Here is a 20471-nt window from a genome sequence, read left to right as displayed (position 1 = left end):
TGACAAGGGCATCTCACTGAAGCTGTCCATAAACTTGATGCATTTGTACTAGGTGGCCAAGGGAACTGGGAGAATTGGCAGAGGAAAGAGTTCATGGAAGATCATGGCATAGAGCTAGCTAGGGAAGGAGGCCAAGGATGTGATGTAGAGATGAAGCAGTAAATGAGGTAAAGAAAAGAAGTAAAGGGGCACAATGATGTAGAGAGAAGCAGTAAAGGGGCCATGCCATGGGTTCCATGGTCCCTTGCCATGAGGGAACTCAGACAACTCAGAGAGTCAATTAGAGCCATACACCACAAATGCTCACTAACATGTGAGACTGCCTCTATTCCTCACAATGCAGGCTCGGTTCTCTGGGTGAGCAGAATGAGAATTGTCTTTGAACATTGAAGTACTATATAGAATAGCATGGGATTACTCATTATGTAATGGCAATTATTCCCTTGGTTCATATATCTAAGAAATTCACACACTCCTATATGAATTCTTCATGTAAATGTACAGAAAGAACTGAAAAGTGGCAAGTGGTAGCATATGACTTATGTGAGACCTGCCAAAGAGGCATAACTTGTACACTGGTGGTACCTCACCTGTACCATAATTTATAGGATGGTAATGTGAAATTTGGTACTGCTATTATTTTAATTTCAAAAATTATTCTTGCTATGGTCTAGAGTCCAAACGTTATAGAAATGTGGAGAACAAATTGCACAAGGGTCCCTTGCAACTTCTGCCTGTGATTTTGAACTTTCAATTGCTGATCACTGAGAAATGTCTCACAGAATCAACCATAAAGTGAGGTAACATGCTATTGCGCATTGCCTGGAAGTGAAACTAAATATCTGATCCCCCTCAAGCACACGGACACGGAGCACCCTTGTCACCGCTCTAAAAAATGCACTGGGCAAGCAGGTTGACTCTCCCTCACTCTCAGGAGCTAAAGTGAGACCCCTCCCACAGTGCACCTTCAGAGAGGGGAAGGGGGCAGTACAGTGGATAGATGAGAAGACAAATGCAAGCGTGGTGAGAGGTGTGAAAAGGCCCATTTCCTATTCACCTGTGTGCAAGTTATAAAGTTATTGATGGTATGCCTTTGAATGCATCCAAGTGATTAGGAATAAGAAGTAAATACATGTGAGTCCTCATCTTCCTTCCTTCCACTGAACTCACTAGCTGGTAGGCAGCCCTTGCAAAGCCCCTATTGTTCCAGGCCACATGCCTGCTTCTGCAGGCCTCCAGGTAGAGCATCTGAGTCACACTGTTTCCAAAGGCCAATCCCTGGAATTAGTGTGTGTACCTTCTCAGCAGAATTTACCGACATATTACCTGTGGAGTCAAGCCTGTGTACCTGCTGTGCCAGGGTGAACAATGTCGGGAAGAGGAGAGGGCCTTTCAGTCCTGGACTCGCTGGTTCACGGTTGGGGCAGGAGAAGAGCGATCCAGGACACACAGCATACAACGTGCAACATAACTCTTTATTATGAAAATAAACAGCGATCTTGAGTGGGGAAAGTACGTGGAAGAACTGATCCTTCAGGTGCTTATGTTACCTGGCCTGCAAGGTAATTTTGATTTCGTGGTCAGCCAGGCCTCCATCCCCAGTCATGGGTATAGCCTTAGGCTGGAGAAAAGAGAAACAGTGATGACGTGGACATCTAAGGCTTCTTTTAGGTGGTTTGCTTGAAAGCCTCCTCTGGGATCTTGCCCTCATTCTGGAGGGAAAGAGTTGGGACATCAGAAGAGCCAGATCCGGAGTTTCATTCCCAGACCACCCAGCCTCCATTTTCTTGGCCTCCCTGAAGGCCCCAAAATGCCCATTGGTAGCCCGCTTAATGATTCCCAGACCTCACCTTGAGCATAGTGAAGACCTGACCAGCTCTGGTATAGTTCCACTCATTGTCCTGAAGGCACCTGGAGAGGAAGAACAGGTGATCTCCATTAGTACCACAATACAGACAGGCTGACCGTGGTATGCTAAATCAATGCCAGTTCTTTGCTGGGATGCATGTACCGGAATGATCACTATGTGCAATGATGAGGAAAGACCTAGTGAAAATGTCTATCACTGGTATTCATGCCCATTAGAATTCAAAACAGAAAAATAGACCTTTCCGAAAGAAAAAGGGAACTTATTATATATTGATAAAAAAAAAAAAAAAGATGTTCAATACCCAACTTTTGTAGCAACATGGACGGGACTGGAAGAGATTATGCTGAGTGAAATAAGTCAAGCAGAGAGAGTCAATTATCATATGGTTTCACTTATTTGTGGAGCATAAAAAAAAGCATGGAGGACATGGGGAGTTAGAGAGAAGGGGGTTGGGGTAAATTGGAAGGGGAGGTGAATCATGAGAGACTATGGACTCTGAAAAACAATCTGAGGGGTTTGAAGTGGCGGGGGTGGGTGGGAGGTCGGGGTACCAGGTGGTGGGTATTATAGAGGGCACGGATTGCATGGAGCACTGGGTGTGGTGAAAAAATAATGATACTGTTATGCTGAAAATAAATAAATGAAAAAAAAAAAGATGTTCAAGAAAATAAATGGGAAATTTAAAAGTTCAAGTTTCCATTCATTTTTTTTTTTTTTTTTTTTTTTTTTTTTTTTTTTTAATTTATTTTTTATTTTCAGCATAACAGTATTCATTATTTTTCACCACACCCAGTGCTCCATGCAATTCGTGCCCTTTATAATACCCACCACCTAGTACCCCAACCTCCCACCCCCACCCCTTCAAAACCCTCAGATTGTTTTTCAGAGTCCATAGTCTCTCATGGTTCACCTCCCCTTCCAATTTCCCCCAACTCCCTTCTCCTCTCTAACTCCCCATGTCCTCCATGCTATTTGTTATGCTCCACAAATAAGTGAAACCATATGATAATTGACTCTCTCTGCTTGACTTATTTCACTCAGCATAATAATCTCTTCCAGTCCCGTCCATGTTGCTACAAAAGTTGGGTATTGGTCCTTTCTTTTTTTTTTTTTTTATAAACATATATTTTTATCCCCAGGGGTACAGGTCTATGAATCACCAGGTTTACACACTTCACAGCACTCACCAAAGCACATACCCTCCGCAATGTCCATAATCCCACCCCCTTCTCCCAAACCCCCTCCCCCCAGCAACCCTCAGTTTGTTTTGTGAGATTAAGAGTCACTTATGGTTTGTTTCCCTCCCAATCCCATCTTGTTTCATTTATTCTTCTCCTACCCACTTAAGCCTCCATGTTGCATCACCACTTCCTCATATCAGGGAGATCATATGATAGTTGTCTTTCTCTGCTTGACTTATTTCGCTAAGCATGATACGCTCTAGTTCCATCCATGTTGTCGCAAATGGCAAGATTTCATTTCTTTTGATGGCTGCATAGTATTCCATTGTGTATATATACCACATCTTCTTGATCCATTCATCTGTGGATGGACATCTAGGTTCTTTCCATAGTTTGGCTATTGTGGACATTGCTGCTATAAACATTCGGGTGCATGTGCCCCTTTGGATCACTACATTTGTATCTTTAGGGTAAATACCCAATAGTGCAATTGCTGGGTCATAGGGCAGTTCTATTTTCAACATTCTGAGGAACCTCCATGCTGTTTTCCAGAGTGGCTGCACCAGCTTGCATTCCCACCAACAGTGTAGGAGGGTTCCCCTTTCTCCACATCCTCGCCAGCATCTGTCATTTCCTGACTTGTTGATTTTAGCCATTCTGACTGGTGTGAGGTGATATCTCATTGTGGTTTTGATTTGTATTTCCCTGATGCCGAGTGATATGGAGCACTTTTTCATGTGTCTGTTGGCCATCTGGATGTCTTCTTTGCAGAAATGTCTGTTCATGTCCTCTGCCCATTTCTTGATTGGATTATTTGTTCTTTGGGTGTTGAGTTTGCTAAGTTCTTTATAGATTCTGGACACTAGTCCTTTATCTGATATGTCGTTTGCAAATATCTTCTCCCATTCTGTCAGTTGTCTTTTGATTTTGTTAACTGTTTCCTTTGCTGTGCAAAAGCTTTTGATCTTGATGAAATCCCAATAGTTCATTTTTTCCCTTGCTTCCCTTGCCTTTTGCGTTGTTCCTAGGAAGATGTTGCTGCGGCAGAGGTCGAAGAGGTTGCTGCCTGTGTTCTCCTCAAGGATTTTGATGGATTCCTTTCGCACATTGAGGTCCTTCATCCATTTTGAGTCTATTTTTGTGTGTGGTGTAAGGAAATGGTCCAATTTCATTTTTCTGCATGTGGCTGTCCAATTTTCCCAGCACCATTTATTGAAGAGGCTGTCTTTTTTCCATTGGACATTCTTTCCTGCTTTGTCGAAGATGAGTTGACCATAGATTTGAGGGTCTATTTCTGGGCTCTCTATTCTGTTCCATTGATCTATGGGTCTGTTTTTGTGCCAGTACCATGCTGTCTTGATGATGACAGCTTTGTAATAGAGCTTGAAGTCCGGAATTGTGATGCCACCAACGTTGGCTTTCTTTTTCAATATCCCTTTGGCTATTCGAGGTCTTTTCTGGTTCCATATAAATTTTAGCATTATTTGTTCCATTTCTTTGAAAAAGATGGATGGTACTTTGATAGGAATTGCATTAAATGTGTAGATTGCTTTAGGTAGCATAGACATTTTCACAATATTTATTCTTCCAATCCAGGAGCATGGAACATTTTTCCATTTCTTTGTGTCTTCTTCAATTTCTTTCATGAGTACTTTATAGTTTTCTGAGTATAGATTCTGTGTCTCTTTGGTTAGGTTTATTCCTAGGTATCTTATGGTTTTGGATGCAATTGTAAATGGGATTGACTCCTTAATATCTCTTTCTTCTGTCTTGCTGTTGGTGTAGAGAAATGCAACTGATTTCTGTGCATTGATTTTATATCCTGACACTTTACTGAATTCCTGTATAAGTTCTAGCAGTTTTGGAGTGGAGTCTTTTGGGTTTTCCACATATAGTATCATATCATCTGCGAAGAGTGATAATTTGACTTCTTCTTTGCCGATTTGGATGCCTTTAATTTCATTTTGTTGTCTGATTGCTGAGGCTAGGACCTCTAGTACTATGTTGAATAGCAGTGGTGATAATGGACATCCCTGCCGTGTTCCTGACCTTAGTGGAAAAGCTTTCAGTTTTTCTCCATTGAGAATGATATTTGCGGTGGGTTTTTCATAGATGGTTTTGATGATATTGAGGTATGTGCCCTCTATCCCTACACTTTGAAGAGTTTTGATCAGGAAGGGATGCTGTACTTTGTCAAATGCTTTTTCAGCATCTATTGAAAGTATCATATGGTTCTTGTTCTTTCTTTTATTGATGTGTTGTATCACATTGACTGATTTGCGGATGTTGAACCAACCTTGCAGCCCTGGAATAAATCCCACTTGGTCGTGGTGAATAATCTTTTTAATGTACTGTTGAATCCTATTGGCTAGTATTTTGTTGAGTATTTTCGCATCTGTGTTCATCAAGGATATCGGTCTATAGCTCTCTTTTTTGGTGGGATCCTTGTCTGGTTTTGGGATCAAGGTGATGCTGGCCTCATAAAATGAGTTTGGAAGTTTTCCTTCCATTTCTATTTTTTGGAACAGTTTCAGGAGAATAGGAATTAGTTCTTCTTTAAATGTTTGGTAGAATTCCCCCGGGAAGCCATCTGGCCCTGGGCTTTTGTTTGTTTGGAGATTTTTAATGACTGTTTCAATCTCCTTACTGGTTATGGGTCTGTTCAGGCTTTCTATTTCTTCCTGGTTCAGTTGTGGTAGTTTATATGTTTCTAGGAATGCATCCATTTCTTCCAGATTCTCAAATTTATTGCCGTAGAGTTGCTCATAGTATGTTCTTATAATAGTTTGTATTTCTTTGGTGTTAGTTGTGATCTCTCCTCTTTCATTCATGATTTTATTTATTTGGGTCCTTTCTCTTTTCTTTTTGATAAGTCGGGCCAGGGGTTTATCAATTTTATTAATTCTTTCAAAGAACCAGCTCCTACTTTCGTTGATTTTTTCTATTGTTTTTTTGGTTTCTATTTCATTGATTTCTGCTCTGATCTTTATGATTTCTCTTCTCCTGCTGGGCTTAGGGTTTCTTTCTTGTTCTTTCTCCAGCTCCTTTAGGTGTAGGGTTAGGTTGTGTACCTGAGACCTTTCTTGTTTCTTGAGAAAGGCTTGTACCGCTATATATTTTCCTCTCAGGACTGCCTTTATTGTGTCCCACAGATTTTGAACTGTTGTATTTTCATTATCATTTGTTTCCATGATTTTTTTCAATTCTTCTTTAATTTCCCGGTTGACCCATTCATTCTTTAGAAGGATACTGTTTAGTCTCCATGTATTTGGGTTCTTTCCAAACTTCCTTTTGTGGTTGAGTTCTAGCTTTAGAGCATTGTGGTCTGAAAATATGCAGGGAATGATCCCAATCTTTTGATACCGGTTGAGTCCTGATTTAGGACCAAGGATGTGATCTATTCTGGAGAATGTTCCATGTGCACTAGAGAAGAATGTGTATTCTGTTGCTTTGGGATGAAATATTCTGAATATATCTGTGATGTCCATCTGGTCCAGTGTGTCGTTTAAGGCCTTTATTTCCTTGCTGATCTTTTGCTTGGATGACCTGTCCATTTCAGTGAGGGGAGTGTTAAAGTCCCCTACTATTAGTGTATTGTTGTTGATGTGTTTCTTTGATTTTGTTATTAATTGGTTTATATAGTTGGCTGCTCCCACGTTGGGGGCATAGATATTTAAAATTGTTAAATCTTCTTGTTGGACAGACCCTTTGAGTATGATATAGTGTCCTTCCTCATCTCTTATTATAGTCTTTGGCTTAAAATCTAATTGATCTGATATAAGGATTGCCACTCCTGCTTTCTTCTGATGTCCATTAGCATGGTAAATTCTTTTCCACCCCCTCACTTTAAATCTGGAGGTGTCTTCGGGTTTAAAATGAGTTTCTTGGAGGCAACATATAGATGGGTTTTGTTTTTTTATCCATTCTGATACCCTGTGTCTTTTGACAGGGGCATTTAGCCCATTCACATTCAGGGTAACTATTGAGAGATATGAATTTAGTGCCATTGTATTGCCTGTAAGGTGACTGTTACTGTATATGGTCTCTGATCCTTTCTGATCTACCACTTGTAGGCTCTCTCTTTGCTTAGAGGACCCCTTTCAATATTTCCTGTAGAGCTGGTTTGGTATTTGCAAATTCTTTCAGTTGTTGTTTGTCCTGGAAGCTTTTAATCTCTCCTTCTATTTTCAATGATAGCCTAGCTGGATATAGTATTCTGGGCTGCATGTTTTTCTCGTTTAGTGCTCTAAAAATATCATGCCAGCTCTTTCTGGCCTGCCAGGTCTCTGTGGATAAGTCAGCTGCCAATCTAATATTTTTACCATTGTATGTTACAGACTTCTTTTCCCGGGCTGCTTTCAGGATTTTCTCTTTGTCACTGAGACTTGTAAATTTTACTATTAGGTGACGGGGTGTGGGCCTATTCTTATTGATTTTGAGGGGCGTTCTCTGAACCTCCTGAATTTTGATGCTCGTTCCCTTTGCCATATTGGGTAAATTCTCCCCAATAATTCTCTCCAGTATACCTTCTGCTCCCCTCTCTCTTTCTTCTTCTTCTGGAATCCCAATTATTCTAATGTTGTTTTGTCTTATGGTGTCACTTAATTCTCGAATTCTCCCCTCGTGGTCCAGTAGCTGTTTGTCCCTCTTTTGCTCAGCTTCTTTATTCTCTGTCATTTGGTCTTCTATATCACTAATTCTTTCTTCTGCCTCATTTATCCTAGCAGTGAGAGCCTCCATTTTTGATTGCACCTCATTAATAGCTTTTTTGATTTCAACTTGGTTAGATTTTAGTTCTTTTATTTCTCCAGAAAGGGCTTTTATATCTCTCGAGAGGGTTTCTCTAATATCTTCCATGCCTTTTTCGAGCCCGGCTAGAACCTTGAGAATTGTCATTCTGAACTCTAGATCTGACATATTACCGATGTCTGTATTGATTAGGTCCCTAGCCTTTGGTACTGCCTCTTGTTCTTTTTTTTGCGTTGAATTTTTACGTCTTGTCATTTTGGCCAGATAAGAGTAAATGAAGGGGCAAGTAAAATACTAAAAGGGTGGCAACAACCCCAGGAAAATATGCTTTAACTAAATTAGAAGAGATCCAAAATCGTGAGTGGGGAGAAAGGGGATAAAAAGAGGTTCAAAAAGGAAGAAAGAAAAAAAAAAAGAAAAGAAAAAAAAATTTTTTTAAAAAAAGAAAACACCTGAGAAAAATGTAAAAAAGAAAAAATATATATATTAGATAAACTAGTAAAAAATCGTTAAAAAAGAAAAAGGTAACAGTTAAAAAAAAAAAAATTTTACCCGAAGGCGAGAAGAAAAAGAAAAAAAGAAAAAAAAATGAAAAAGAAAAAATTAAATTAACTGCAAGACTAAAAAAAAATCACAGGAAAAAAGCCATGAGTTCCGTGCTTGGCTTTCTCCTCCTCTGGAATTCTGCTGCTCTCCTTGGTATTGAAACCGCACTCCTTGGTAGGTGAACTTGGTCTCGGCTGGATTTCTTGTTGATCTTCTGGGGGAGGGGCCTGTTGTAGTGATTCTCAAGTGTCTTTGCCCCAGGCGGAATTACACCGCCCTTACCCGGGGCCGGGGTGAGTAATCCGCTCAGGTTTGCTTTCAGGAGCTTTTGTTCCCTGAGCGCTTTCCGTAGAGTTCCGGAGGACAGGAACACAAATGGCGGCCTCCTGGTCTCCGGCCCGGAGGAGCCGAGAGCCCAGGGCTCCACTCCTCAGTGCGCCCTCAGAGAACAGCGCCCAGTTACTCCCGTCTGCCTGACCTCCGGCCGCGCTCCGAGCTCACCGAGCCTGCGATCGGTTCAAGGTAACACCGAGCTGTGAGCTTACTGTCGGCTCTGTTTCTGTAGCCGGCTTTCCCGTTCCAATACCCGCAAGCTCTGCGACACTCAGACACCCCCGATCCTTCTGTGACCCTGCGGGACCTGAGGCCACGCTGACCCCGCGTGGGCTTCGCCCCGGTTTAGCCTCTGGACTGATGTCCCTCAGCGGAACAGACTTTTAAAAGTCCTGATTTTGTGCGCGGTTGCTCTGCCGCTTGCCGGGAGCCGGCCCCTCCCCCCGGGGTCTATCTTCCCGTCGCTTTGGATTCACTTCTCCACCGGTCCTACCTTTCAGAAAGTGGTTGTTTTTCTGTTTCCAGAATTGCTGTTCTTCTTCTCTTCGGTCTGCCGATGGATTTTCAGGTGTTTGCAATCTTTAGATAAGCTATCTAGCTGATCTCCGGCTAGCTGAAGCAGTCTCAGCTTGCTACTTCTCCGCCATCTTGACTCCTCCCCCCAAGTTTCCATTCATTTTTATTGAGATAGTGTGCATACCATTTTATTATTTTTGCATGCACATACCATTTTAAAGCGTACAATTCAGTGTTTCCTTAGTATAGCCACAAGACTGCACAACCATCACCATGATCTAATTCCCAAATAGTTCTATCGCCTAAAACAAACAAACAAACAAACAACAAAAAACCTCCTCCTTAAACATTAGAGATGACTATTCCTCCCCTTTCCCCAGACCATGGAAACCACTAATCTGCTTTTGGTCCCTGGGGATTTGCCTGTGCTGGCCCCTTCATATAAATGGAATCATGTGATATGTGACCTTTTGAGGTTGGCTTCTTTCACTTAGCATGTTTCCAAGGTTCATCCATGGCAGGGCATATAACAGAACTGTATTCTTTTTTATGACTGAATAATATTCTACCATGTGAACATACCAGATTTGTTTATCCATTCATCAGCTAAAGGACATTTGGGTTATTTCCACTTTTTTTGGCTATTATGAATAATGCTGCTATGAACCTTCCTGTACAAGTTTTAGAGTGAACAGATGTTTTCATTAGATACGTGGGCATGGAATTACTGGTTCATAGGGTAACTCCATATTTAACATTTTTGGGAACTGCCAAAATGTTTTTCCCAACCACTGCTCCATTTTATATCCTCATCAATAATACATAAGAACTCCAATTGCTCCACATCTGCACCAGCACTTGTTGTCATTCATTTTATTGATTAAAAGCCATCCCAGTGGGTGTGAAGTAGTGATTCACTGTGGTTTTAATCTGCACTTCCTTAATGACTAATGGTGCTGAGAAGTTTTTCATGTGCTCGTTGGCCTGTCGTATATCTTCTTTGGAGAACTATCTATTCAGACCCCTTTCCCACTTTTTAAAATTGGGTTTTTTATCCTTTTGCTGTTGAGCTGCAAGGGTTTTTCACATATTCTTGTCAGATATGTGATTTGCAAATATTTTCTCCCACTCCTTTGGCAGGATTTTTACTCTTTTGATAGTGTCCATTGGTGCACAACAGCTTTTAATTTTGGTAAAGCCCAATTTATCTGTTTTGATTTTTGTTTTTTGTTTTTTTGTTTTTGTTTTTGTTTTTTTTGGTTGCTTTTGCTCTTGGTGTCATATATAAGAAACACTTGCCGGGCGCCTGGGTGGCTCAGTGGGTTAAGCCGCTGCCTTCTGCTCGGGTCATGATCTCAGGGTCCTGGGATCGAGGCCCACATCGGGCTCTCTGCTCAGCAGGGAGCCTGCTTCCTCCTCTCTCTCTGCCTGCCTGCCTCTCTGCCTGCTTGTGATCTCTCTCTCTGTCAAATAAATAAATAAATAATCTTTAAAAAAAAAAAAGAAAAGAAACACTTGCCTAATTAACGAAGACTGACACCTATGTTTTCTTCTTAGATTTTTAATAGTTTTAGCTCTTAAACTTTAGATCTTCGACCCATTTATAGTCTACATGTGTACATGATGTGAATCTGGGGTCAAAATTCATTGTCTGGCATGTGGATATCCAGTTGCCCCAGCAGCATTTGCTGAAAAGACTATTTTTTTTTTACAACAGATTTTTTTCAGCACTCTCACCGACTATCAGTTGACTGTAAACGTGAGGGTTTATTTGTGGACTCTCAATTCTACTCCTTTATTCATGCACTGTCCATATGCCAGCACCACATAGTCCTGATTACTGTACCTTTTTAGCAAGTTTTGAAATTAGGAAGTGTGGGTCCTCTAACTTTGTTCTTTTCTCTCAAGATGCACTTATGTATGAAGTTTAGGATAACCCTGTCAATCTTTGCAGAGAAGGATTTTGACAGGGATTGCATTGAATCTGTAGATTGCTCTAGGTATTACTGCCATCTTAACAATATTAAGCCATTTAGCAATATTCCAACCCATGGAAATGGGGTGTCTTTCTATTTATTTAATTTTTTTCAACAACATTTTATGGATTTCAGAGTATAAGATTTGTGCTTCTTTTGTTACATTTGTTTCCAAATATTTTACTACTTTGATGCTATTGTAAATGGACTTGTTTTCTTAACTTCATTTTTGGACTGCTCATTGCAAGCACATAGAAATGCAAATGAGTTTTGTATAGTGGCCTTTTATCCCTAACCTCGCTGAGTTTATTAGCTCTATTGGCTTTTTGGTGGACTCTTTCAGATTTTCTATATATAAGACAATGTCATTGAGCATTATACTATTTTTTAAATCCTTCACATATATAATAGTATGATACCTTCTCCATGGGCCTACTTTCTTTCTTCTTTCTTTCTTTTTCTTTTTTGGAAGCAAACTATTCCAAAATGTTACTTTTCCAAATTTCCTGCAGTGTCTTTGATTCACGCTCCCCCACCCAAGTCACTGCCCCAACTCATCCTTCTTCCCATGCACACCCACCACTCACTTCTGAGACCACTCGAGTTTCATCCCAGACTGAGTGGAGAAAGCATACACCATTTCCTGCTGCTCCTGGGAGAGGGTGGGCATGGAGCTGGAGGTCAGTGTAGGCTCTTGGTTGGAGAACGCATTCTGAGTCTCACTGGGGGTGGCATCTCTCACAAACAGCTCATCATTCACGATGCACAGACTGAAGGGAAAATGGGCCCTCAGACAAGTGGACGAATGTACAACTCCACATCCCCAACAATGATCCTGCTCCCACTGCCCCTCACCAACCAGATTCCTTCCATACCCCTTCTGTGCCTTCCCCCCACCCCAGAGTCCTTGGCTAGTGCTTCCACCCCTCCACAGAGCCCACCTTTGCAGGGACTATCTACCAAACTCACTAGATGTGTACTTAACCTGCAACCCAGGGTTGATTTTATACCCACATTTATCCCTTACAATAGCCCAAGGGAATGGGCAGTCTAATCCCCATTTTCCAAGGAAGACAATGCATCACAGAGAGGTCACGTGACTTAACCAAGATCTCACACACACCCAGTGAGTGCTCAGGTCAAGAAGAGAACCCAGTGCTCTAACTCCAGAGCCCATACTCTTAACCACCAGATCAGACGGCTCCTTGTATCTACCTGTTGGCTTTCCACAATACTGAGAAAGCTAAGATGTCTTCACCACCACGCTCCCACACCCCTGAGCCCAGGCTGGGATGAACATTCCCACCTACAATGTAGCACTCACCTGGAATTGCCAGCAGGGATGGCGATGAAAGTCCGGGTGAAAGCGCGAACAGAACCCTGAGACTTTCCCTCCACTTCAACAACAAACAACAATACCCTCTTAGAGTCACACATACGTCACATGCCCACACGGTGTTCCTCAGTCAGGGTCTGCTTTGGTACTCATGCTGAAGGGGACAATTGTTCACTGGGAGTCAGGGTGTCTGGCATGGGGATGGCAACAGTAGGGACAGTCTACTCCCAGTGACAGGGCCTCTACCAGGTGGCAGGTGCTGTGACAACCACTCCACAAGTTCATTTGATTTATCTGAGAGGTGGTTATTGTTAGCCCCATTTTGCAAACGAGGAAACTTAGAGGTTAGGTAGCCACCCCAAGTAGCTCTCAGAATAAGGATCTGGAATGACAGCCATGAAACTCCACAGACTGTGTTCCTAATGCTCAAGCTGTGTGGGGCAGACCGGCATAGAGCCAGTTCGGACCAGGATGGTTTGGGGACAGAGTGGAGGCAGGAGAACACAGCAGGAGTAGGAAGAGAAGGAAAGGGATCAGGGAAGCTGGGACAGTTCTGAGAGGGAGCCCAGCCAGCGGGGAGGGAGCAGTGGGGCATTTGGGGAGGGGCTCTGTGCACACTCACCCTCCTTGAACACCCCGTTAACAGAGAAGCAGAGCATCTTCTCCTGAAAGGGAAGAGCCCAGGTGCTAAGTCACCTATACTTCCTACCCACCCATGGCTTTCTGGGGCTGCCCTTGGGAGGACGAAGGTGCTCACCGTCTGGAACCACATGTCCACCAAGAAGGAGCTGAGATCGTGCTGTGTTTTGGGCAGCACACAGAGGGAGCCCACGATGTCACATTTTGTATGTTTCAGTGGCTGAACACACAGGGCTAAGTGGGGGAGGAGAAGTAAGCAAAGATTGGGGGTCGCCACACCCTGGGACCTATAATTACCCTGCACATCCCCTTTCCATGCCCAGTCTTCCCCATCACACACGCACAGGGGTCCTTGGGCTTCTTCATATTCCTGCTTTCCTTGAAGTACTCGCACAAGCTGGCTCTAGCAGAGAAAGAAGAACAGAAGGTGGTGGTCTGGCCAGTGTGGCTGATTCCAGGAGCTGCCCTGTGTCTGCTGGGGAGCCACAGGGCCCAGGAACAGTCTGAGCTTTGCTACTCACGGGGCTGAGTCCTCAGGGCTGAAGGGAATGGCCAGGGAGAAGCAGGCCTCATCATGGTAGGCATGGAGAAGACCCTGACGGTCTCCAGAATCGTAGATGAAATAGTACCTGTGGGAGAGTAATGAGGACAGTCTATTTCTGTGGTCTGGACCCCAAATGAGATTTCCAGACCCAGTCAGCAGTTCTGAGCTTGGGTGGCCTCACCCGTCCTAGCCATCTCCTTCTCCAGATTCCCAGGAGTACTTACTGCTGCAGGAACTGCAGGACTAGACTCTTCAGGGCATCAGATCCTTTGTAGCTTTCCTGGAATCAAAATACATTTGAGACTATGTGGCTGATAAAACCTCCCTTGTAATAGCCCAAATGTTGTTTGATCAATTTTCCCTCACCTTGCAGGGCTTTAACAAGCAGGGTGTGTCAGTATCAGTGATAACTGGTGGTGATAACTCCTGGCCATCCTGGAGAAGGGAAGAAGAAGTCAGCAGGGGAGACCAGGGAGGTGCCCTGGATGATCAGGGGAAAAGGTGAGCCCAAGAGAGGGTGAGGGTCAGAGGTTAGGTATGAAAGCGCACTGGAAATTACATGGACAAGATTAGAGTGTGTGTCTTCAACATGACGTCTGGAAAGTATTTACTATTATATGCAACTATTTTTCTGGGGGGGGGGGTGTGTGTGCGCACGCACACATTTTTCCAGAGAGCATATTCATGTCATTTTCAGGAGTCCTGGTACCCTATAATAGAAAAGGGTCTGACACAAACATGTAATCTAGAGAAGACCCAAAGAGCTTGAGAGCAGGTGTGGTGGTGATCAATGTTAGTAAGAGACAATGATGAGTATAGTCACTTACCAGGCGTAACAACTTAGGAAAACAGTCCTTGATGGCACTGTCCAAAATCCAAAATAGGAAGAAGTGACTGATAGGTCAGGGCTGCCAAGCCTCCCTCCTACCCTTTCCCTCCCTTCCCCCACCCCTCCTTTCCACTGGGTAGCTTCCACCTAGACTGCCCTGACTCCCTTCTTCAGTGCCACAAGAAGCAACATGTGGAGCCCAGGCTCCAGGGCTGCCTTCCCCTCCCTGCTTCCCTTTCTTCCTCCAAATCCCCACTGAAGACTCTAGAGAGAAGAGGGAATGGAGTGGGAGCCCAGCGCCCTGCTGTATCACGAGGGGTGCAGCATTCTGCAGGACCATGATACCCTCCCACCCCAGGGATGGCCCAGAATGTTGGGGCAGGGAGGTTGAGTGAGGCAAGGCCCAGGAGGCAGGGAGGGAGAAGGAGGGGGATGAAGACAGAAGAGGGAGTAAAGGTAGAAAGGGAGAGGTGGGAGAGACATAGGGGAACCAGAGACAAAGGAGGAAGAGAATGCAAAACAAAGGGAAGGGAAAGAGGCCCTACCACAGTGGTGGGGATCAGGAGGAAGAGAGAAGAAGGGCGCAATGGCTCCCTGGCTGCAGTCCTTTCCTGCATCTGCCTTGGCTGGCCCTGGCACCCAAGGTAGGAATGGAAAACCTGCAGGTATTGGTTGGGCTGGGGGCCCATTGCATGCTGGCTGAAACTTTGTCACCTGTGTGAGCTTAGCCTGAGCCAGGCATGGGAAATGAGGCAGCCACGGGGGCAGGAGACCTTTCCTGGAGGGAGTAGAGGGTCAAGCCCCAGATCAGCATGGAGCTGGGGGTCTGTGGCCCCCTCTTTTGATCACCACCTTCCCTCCTGATGGCCCCTGTGCACCGGTGCCTGTCACTTTTGGTTCCTGGCCTGAGGAAATGTACCTATGCTGGGCTACCCAGGGCTTTTCTAAAGGACCAATTGTGATGATGTGATGTGTGGAGGGAAGGGAAGAGGAAAGTGCTTCTGAGAGCAGGTCCCCTCTCAGAACAAGGGAGGGAAGTTTCATCTTAGCAGGGAGTAGGAAAGCCTGTCTCAGCATGAGGCCCCAGGACAGAGGACCCTTCTCAGTCCAGGGCACCAGCATCTGGCTCAAGGCTGGTCACTCCTGGTCCTGGGGAAGAGGAGGGGCCCTGCTTCCTGGAGCACACTCTTGGAGGGCATGCTAAAGAACACTGAATGCAGAGAGGTGGAAAGAGACCCCAGACCAGGAGAACAGGTGAACAGGTCAGAGGAAGGAAACTCCTTACAGGTGAGGGACAGGGAGAGAGGAGAAGGTGGGGCCTACAGTCATTCCCGAGGACCAGGGCTGCAGCTTCCTGCATACCTGCATTCTCAGGGACAGTTCAGGTTTCCAGGCCCAAAGGTCCCCAGGAAGGGTGACAGGGATTCACACTGACCTTATGTAGGTGGGCTGGTCTGGAAAAGTGTCACACAGGGGGTTCCCTTCTAGCCAAAGCTCTTCAAGCTCTAGCCCTTTCATCTTGTTTAACTCCCACACCACGTTCAGCTGAGAAGGACGGGGAAGAAACAGGAAAGGAGTCCCAGGGAAAGGGACACACACAGGCCCCGGCACCCCCAGCCCCCACCTTTCCACAGAGGTACCTTCTCCTGCCTCCTGCCACCACTCTGATGAGCACTACCCACCCACTGTCAACCCCAAATTTGATCAGGCTCCCTCTTCTCACTTCATTTTTGGAGAGGTTCAGGATCTTGACTGTGGGGACCATCTCTATGATGTCAGACAGGCCATCCAGCCCATACAGTTTGTTGTTGCTCAAGTTCAAGGACAACAGCTGTTGGTGAAGAAGAGTTAGAGTGACAGTTACTATCTAGGGCCTCAGAGACAACTCTGTCCTCCACCCCATGTGTTCCACCCCCTACCATTAATAACAGCACTGGGCCTAAGCTCTCACCTCGGGGTAATTTTCTTCTATGATCTGCAGGGTGGCAGTCATGCAGTTTCTTCGGTTCAGGATTATATCTATATCATGGCCCACCAAGTCTTCAGGAAGCCGAGAGGAGGCAATCAGAAGGCTGAGAGCAGTCCAGGACCAGCCCAAACCCTCCCCACATCGCCATCCCTCAGTCTCCCTCCCAGATAGATCCCTGTGCCCTCACCTACCCAAGAATTACTGCTGTCAAGTGTACCTGGGTCAAAGCGGAGACTCTGGAGGTCAAGAGCTTGCTGGGAGATGTCATAGCGTTTGTTCATGGTCAGCTGCAGAGAGAGACGCAGAGAGCCACTGGGAGGCTCTGGTGGGGATAAGGAAATCAGGGGCTCGAGGAAGAAGGGGTGGGTCTGGGTGTGGGCACGCAATGGGCCTTGAGTCTGCATTACCTTTAGCTGCTCCATTTCTTCTGGCTCCAACTTATACCTCACAGAGTAGGGTACAGAGGAGGGATTGACAAAGATAGTTATCTGCAGGAAGGAGAGGTGGGGTAAACACCAAGAACTTTCATTCCAGAGAAGATAACCAGCCCCTGCCCTGTCTTCCTGCCCCAGGACTAGGGAGAGGTAGTGCCCTCAACACATACCTTTCGGTTCTCCTCATCATAAATCTTGTAGCTGACACCCTTCAGTGCAGAGGCAGTGCCAACACCCTGGACAAAGAACCGAGCCTGGTTTTTCACGTAGTGAAACTGCAGGAGGTGGGGGGCAACAATAATTTTGGAGGATAGAGTCTTCTGGCTCAGTTGGCTTCCCCCACCCACACTTCCCTGTGCCCACTCATCTGGCTTCACCATCCTCTCTTACATCCACTGGAGTGAAGGGGACACTGCAATGGCTCTGGATTGAATTCATTAGCCATGTCTTGTCATACTTTCTCCCATAGGGAATCTAAAGGTGAGAAGAAGGGATGGGAGTGAGGAGAGACAACATAGAATTAACAGACCCAACAGCATTCTTATCTGACCTTCTATATTGAGCTGCATAGGACTTTGAAAGAAGGGACCACTGGCATTCTTTCTTATTTTCGTGCCAAATATGGATCTCCTAGACCCTCCAATGGAGAAGAGAAATCTCCTCCAAATAATTGACGTAAGGTTGTTTAATGTGCTCTTCCTTTTTTATAAGGTTCCAGGATAGTCTACCTAATGCAGACCTTGCCAAGACACTCACGGTGATCTTGAACCAGCTCCCTGGGTTTCCGTCTTGTGTGTTCTCCCCCATTCCTCTCCTTGGAGTTTTTCTATCTCTCCACATAGTAATATGGATATGGCCTTCATTTTGCCATTTCACTCTCCTCTTGTCACGCCGGGTGCTATAGGGAGTGCTGTGGAAGGGAAGAGGAAAGACAGAGGTAGGGCCATAAATGCTAAGAAAGTCTTCTTCTATACACCCTCACCTCTCTGTCACCAGGACTACAATTAGGATCTCTTAACCATTATTCCACTTCTGGCCTTCTTTCAGTCTTCCAGTGAAAGAAGAAAAAGAAGACCAGGGAGAGTGAAAGAGTCGCATAGTCCCAGGGGCTGTTACATGCAAGCCAGTCTGCCCCGTCACTTACTGTCTTATTTGGGGGTCCTCCCGGGCATCTCTCATCAGCACACTTCCATCATCCTCCTGGAGGTGTGAAGGCTGAGGCTCATATCCACCACGTTCATAACGAGGGTTCCTCCTGCCAAAATTACCTCGGAGAGAACTCCAAACGTTCTTTCTTCCTTGAGGTGAGCTATCACCATCATCGTATTCTCAAAAGGGGAACAAAAATACAAGTTTGAAGACACATCAGTGGTCCACTTACCATGTACCCATCTTAGGCTAACACCATGGTAGGGCAAGCAAAGTGTTAACCTGCCCTAAGGGTCCAATCCCCCAAACCACAGAAAGGAAACTCCTCTGCTTGTCCAGATAGGAGAGCTTTATTTGACAGATGGCACCATCAGGGAGGATCTTGGGGGAGGAAGAGGAGGAGGAGGAAACTTTATTGAACCTTTTAAAGAATAAAGCAGGATTTATTTAAAAAACAAAAACAAAAACAAAACAAACAAAAAACAGAGATCTGTGCATCCATGGGTTAAACTGGAAACCAGCCATACACTAGGAAGACATCTGAATTGTACCTTCTCTCAGGCCTGTCTAAAAGCCACACCAATACGAGGGTGGCAATCTCTCTCATGCTTCCCAAATTCAATCAGCCACCAAACTGATCCCACTAACAATCAGCAAGCTGTACTTCCTATGCTGGTGTACTTCAACTTTTAATGTCAGGTGGGACTGATGTAACAGCCTCCTAAGCTGTCCCCCTCCCTCCAGCCTTGTTGTCAACAATATTCAGTTTGAAATATCCAGAGTGAGTTTTCTTTTTGCCCACCCTGAAATGCCTTTCAGCTGAGGGGACAACTCTTCCTAACCTCAACTCCTCTATAACAAGGATCTGAATGACAAACTGGGATAATACGTCAACTACCATTTCCAAGTGTGTAGGGATTCTTCCTTTCTCATTCTATTATTGATTTCTAACATGGGTCCATCATGGTCAGAGAATGTGCTCTGTGTGATTTCAATTCTTTTAAAATTTGTTGAAGTTTGTTTGATGATCTAGCTTGATGAATATTAAAGGAAAAACTCATACATTGAAAGGAGGAAATAACGGCTCGTGGTCAGCATATGGCATATGGGGGTGTCAGAGTCATCTTTGAGAACTGACATTACTTCAGAAATAACGTTGTCAAGGGGAAAGTGTTAAAAGTGAGCCAACGAACAGCTACAGCAGTCCTCAGACTGACCAGCTAAGTTGGGTGCCTAAACAAGCCAGGCCAGAGGCCTCCCTCATCAAGGTGAATCAGACAGGAGCAATCTCAAGCATAGCCTTGTTTTGGGAACCTCACGGGAGAGTGGGCATGTGATTAAAAAGCCAGAGAGACCACGCACACACACACGTGTGTGCGCATGCATGTCCACTTACTGAAGGGTTGCATCTCAGCACGGTCCCCGTCTCACCGTCGTTCTGACAAAATCAAAGCCAGGAGCATCGGAAATCAGCTGGTGCCTCTTCCCCAGGCTGCCTGGGATCCCCCTCCGTCTCTACCACAGTATTAACTGATCCTCCCGTGAAGAAACGGTTGTGAGTATCCTTTATGACATCATGTGTGTTCACATGGTACTTACTTCCTGTGTCGGTTTGGAATTCTGCCTACATCATTGCTATGCCATTGAGTACATGGAAGTGGCATCCCTGCTATGGTAGGGAAAGAACAGGGTGAGAAGTAAACCAACACTTGCCCAGCAGCAACCAGCATTTGCTCAGTGTTGGGCAGACTCACTAGAGTTTTTTGACCTCCTCACAGAAGTCCAAAAATGATTGTGTCCACAGTCCCTTTTCAGATCATGACTATTAGGCTCACAGGGTTTAGGTACATTTCCCAGGATTCCTCAGCTAAGACAGTGGTGGAACAGAAATTGTGTCCTCACCTTTTGGTCTGCCTCCACATCCTAAGTGTTCCTCCAGCTAGTGTGCTGGTTCTCCTTTAATGGTGGACTTTCAGATCTCAAGGACAGATTTCTGTGAGCAGACAAGGGATGACATTTTGTGAGCAGGTGTTAGTCACTCTTGTTTGGGTGGGTCCAGGTACCTTGGACCAAGTGGAGATATCGGTCTTGAACTAGATGAAGAAATCTGTTTGGATCACAGCATTTGCCGATTAGGAGTCACTTTGAGGTGGCAGTGTCTGGCATATACTGGGGCCTAATTAGTATTCATTAACTGAATGTTGTAGATTTGGGATCAACAAAGCCACTTTTGAGAATCCATACATCTCAACCATTTCTACCCACATCTATTTATTCCGGGGGGTGGGGGTGGGGGCTGCAGAACCGTTTCATAAACTGCTTGTAAAACTACCATGTGTTGAATTTTGTCCTTTGCAAAAATAGTATTTTTCACTAGTGTACAGTTAGAAATAGAGTGAG

At 44.8% G+C, this 20471-nt stretch overlaps 1 protein-coding gene across 1 annotated transcript; it reads right to left on the bottom strand.

Annotated features, from left to right (window-relative positions):
- Nucleotides 1-1467: 1467 nt before the first annotated feature.
- Nucleotides 1468-19587, bottom strand: LOC309856824 (nuclear RNA export factor 2-like). Its single transcript, XM_082718450.1, has 21 exons — nucleotides 19468-19587; nucleotides 18067-18250; nucleotides 17679-17832; nucleotides 17313-17396; nucleotides 17093-17197; nucleotides 16896-16976; nucleotides 16706-16775; nucleotides 16471-16559; nucleotides 16243-16350; nucleotides 15955-16064; nucleotides 14518-14554; nucleotides 14057-14125; nucleotides 13915-13970; nucleotides 13668-13775; nucleotides 13491-13549; nucleotides 13265-13380; nucleotides 13130-13172; nucleotides 12496-12568; nucleotides 11759-11941; nucleotides 1851-1911; nucleotides 1468-1712 (listed from the first exon to the last, which is right to left on the bottom strand). The coding sequence occupies exons 1-21, from the start codon at nucleotides 19478-19480 to the stop codon at nucleotides 1668-1670; spliced, it is 1848 nt and encodes a 615-aa protein (XP_082574576.1). The 5' UTR covers nucleotides 19481-19587; the 3' UTR covers nucleotides 1468-1667.
- Nucleotides 19588-20471: the final 884 nt, after the last annotated feature.

The sequence above is a fragment of the Mustela nivalis genome, assembly GCF_964662115.1.
Source record: "Mustela nivalis genome assembly, chromosome: X".
NCBI lineage: Eukaryota > Metazoa > Chordata > Mammalia > Carnivora > Mustelidae > Mustela > Mustela nivalis.
This window is presented reverse-complemented; position numbering and strand designations above follow the sequence as displayed.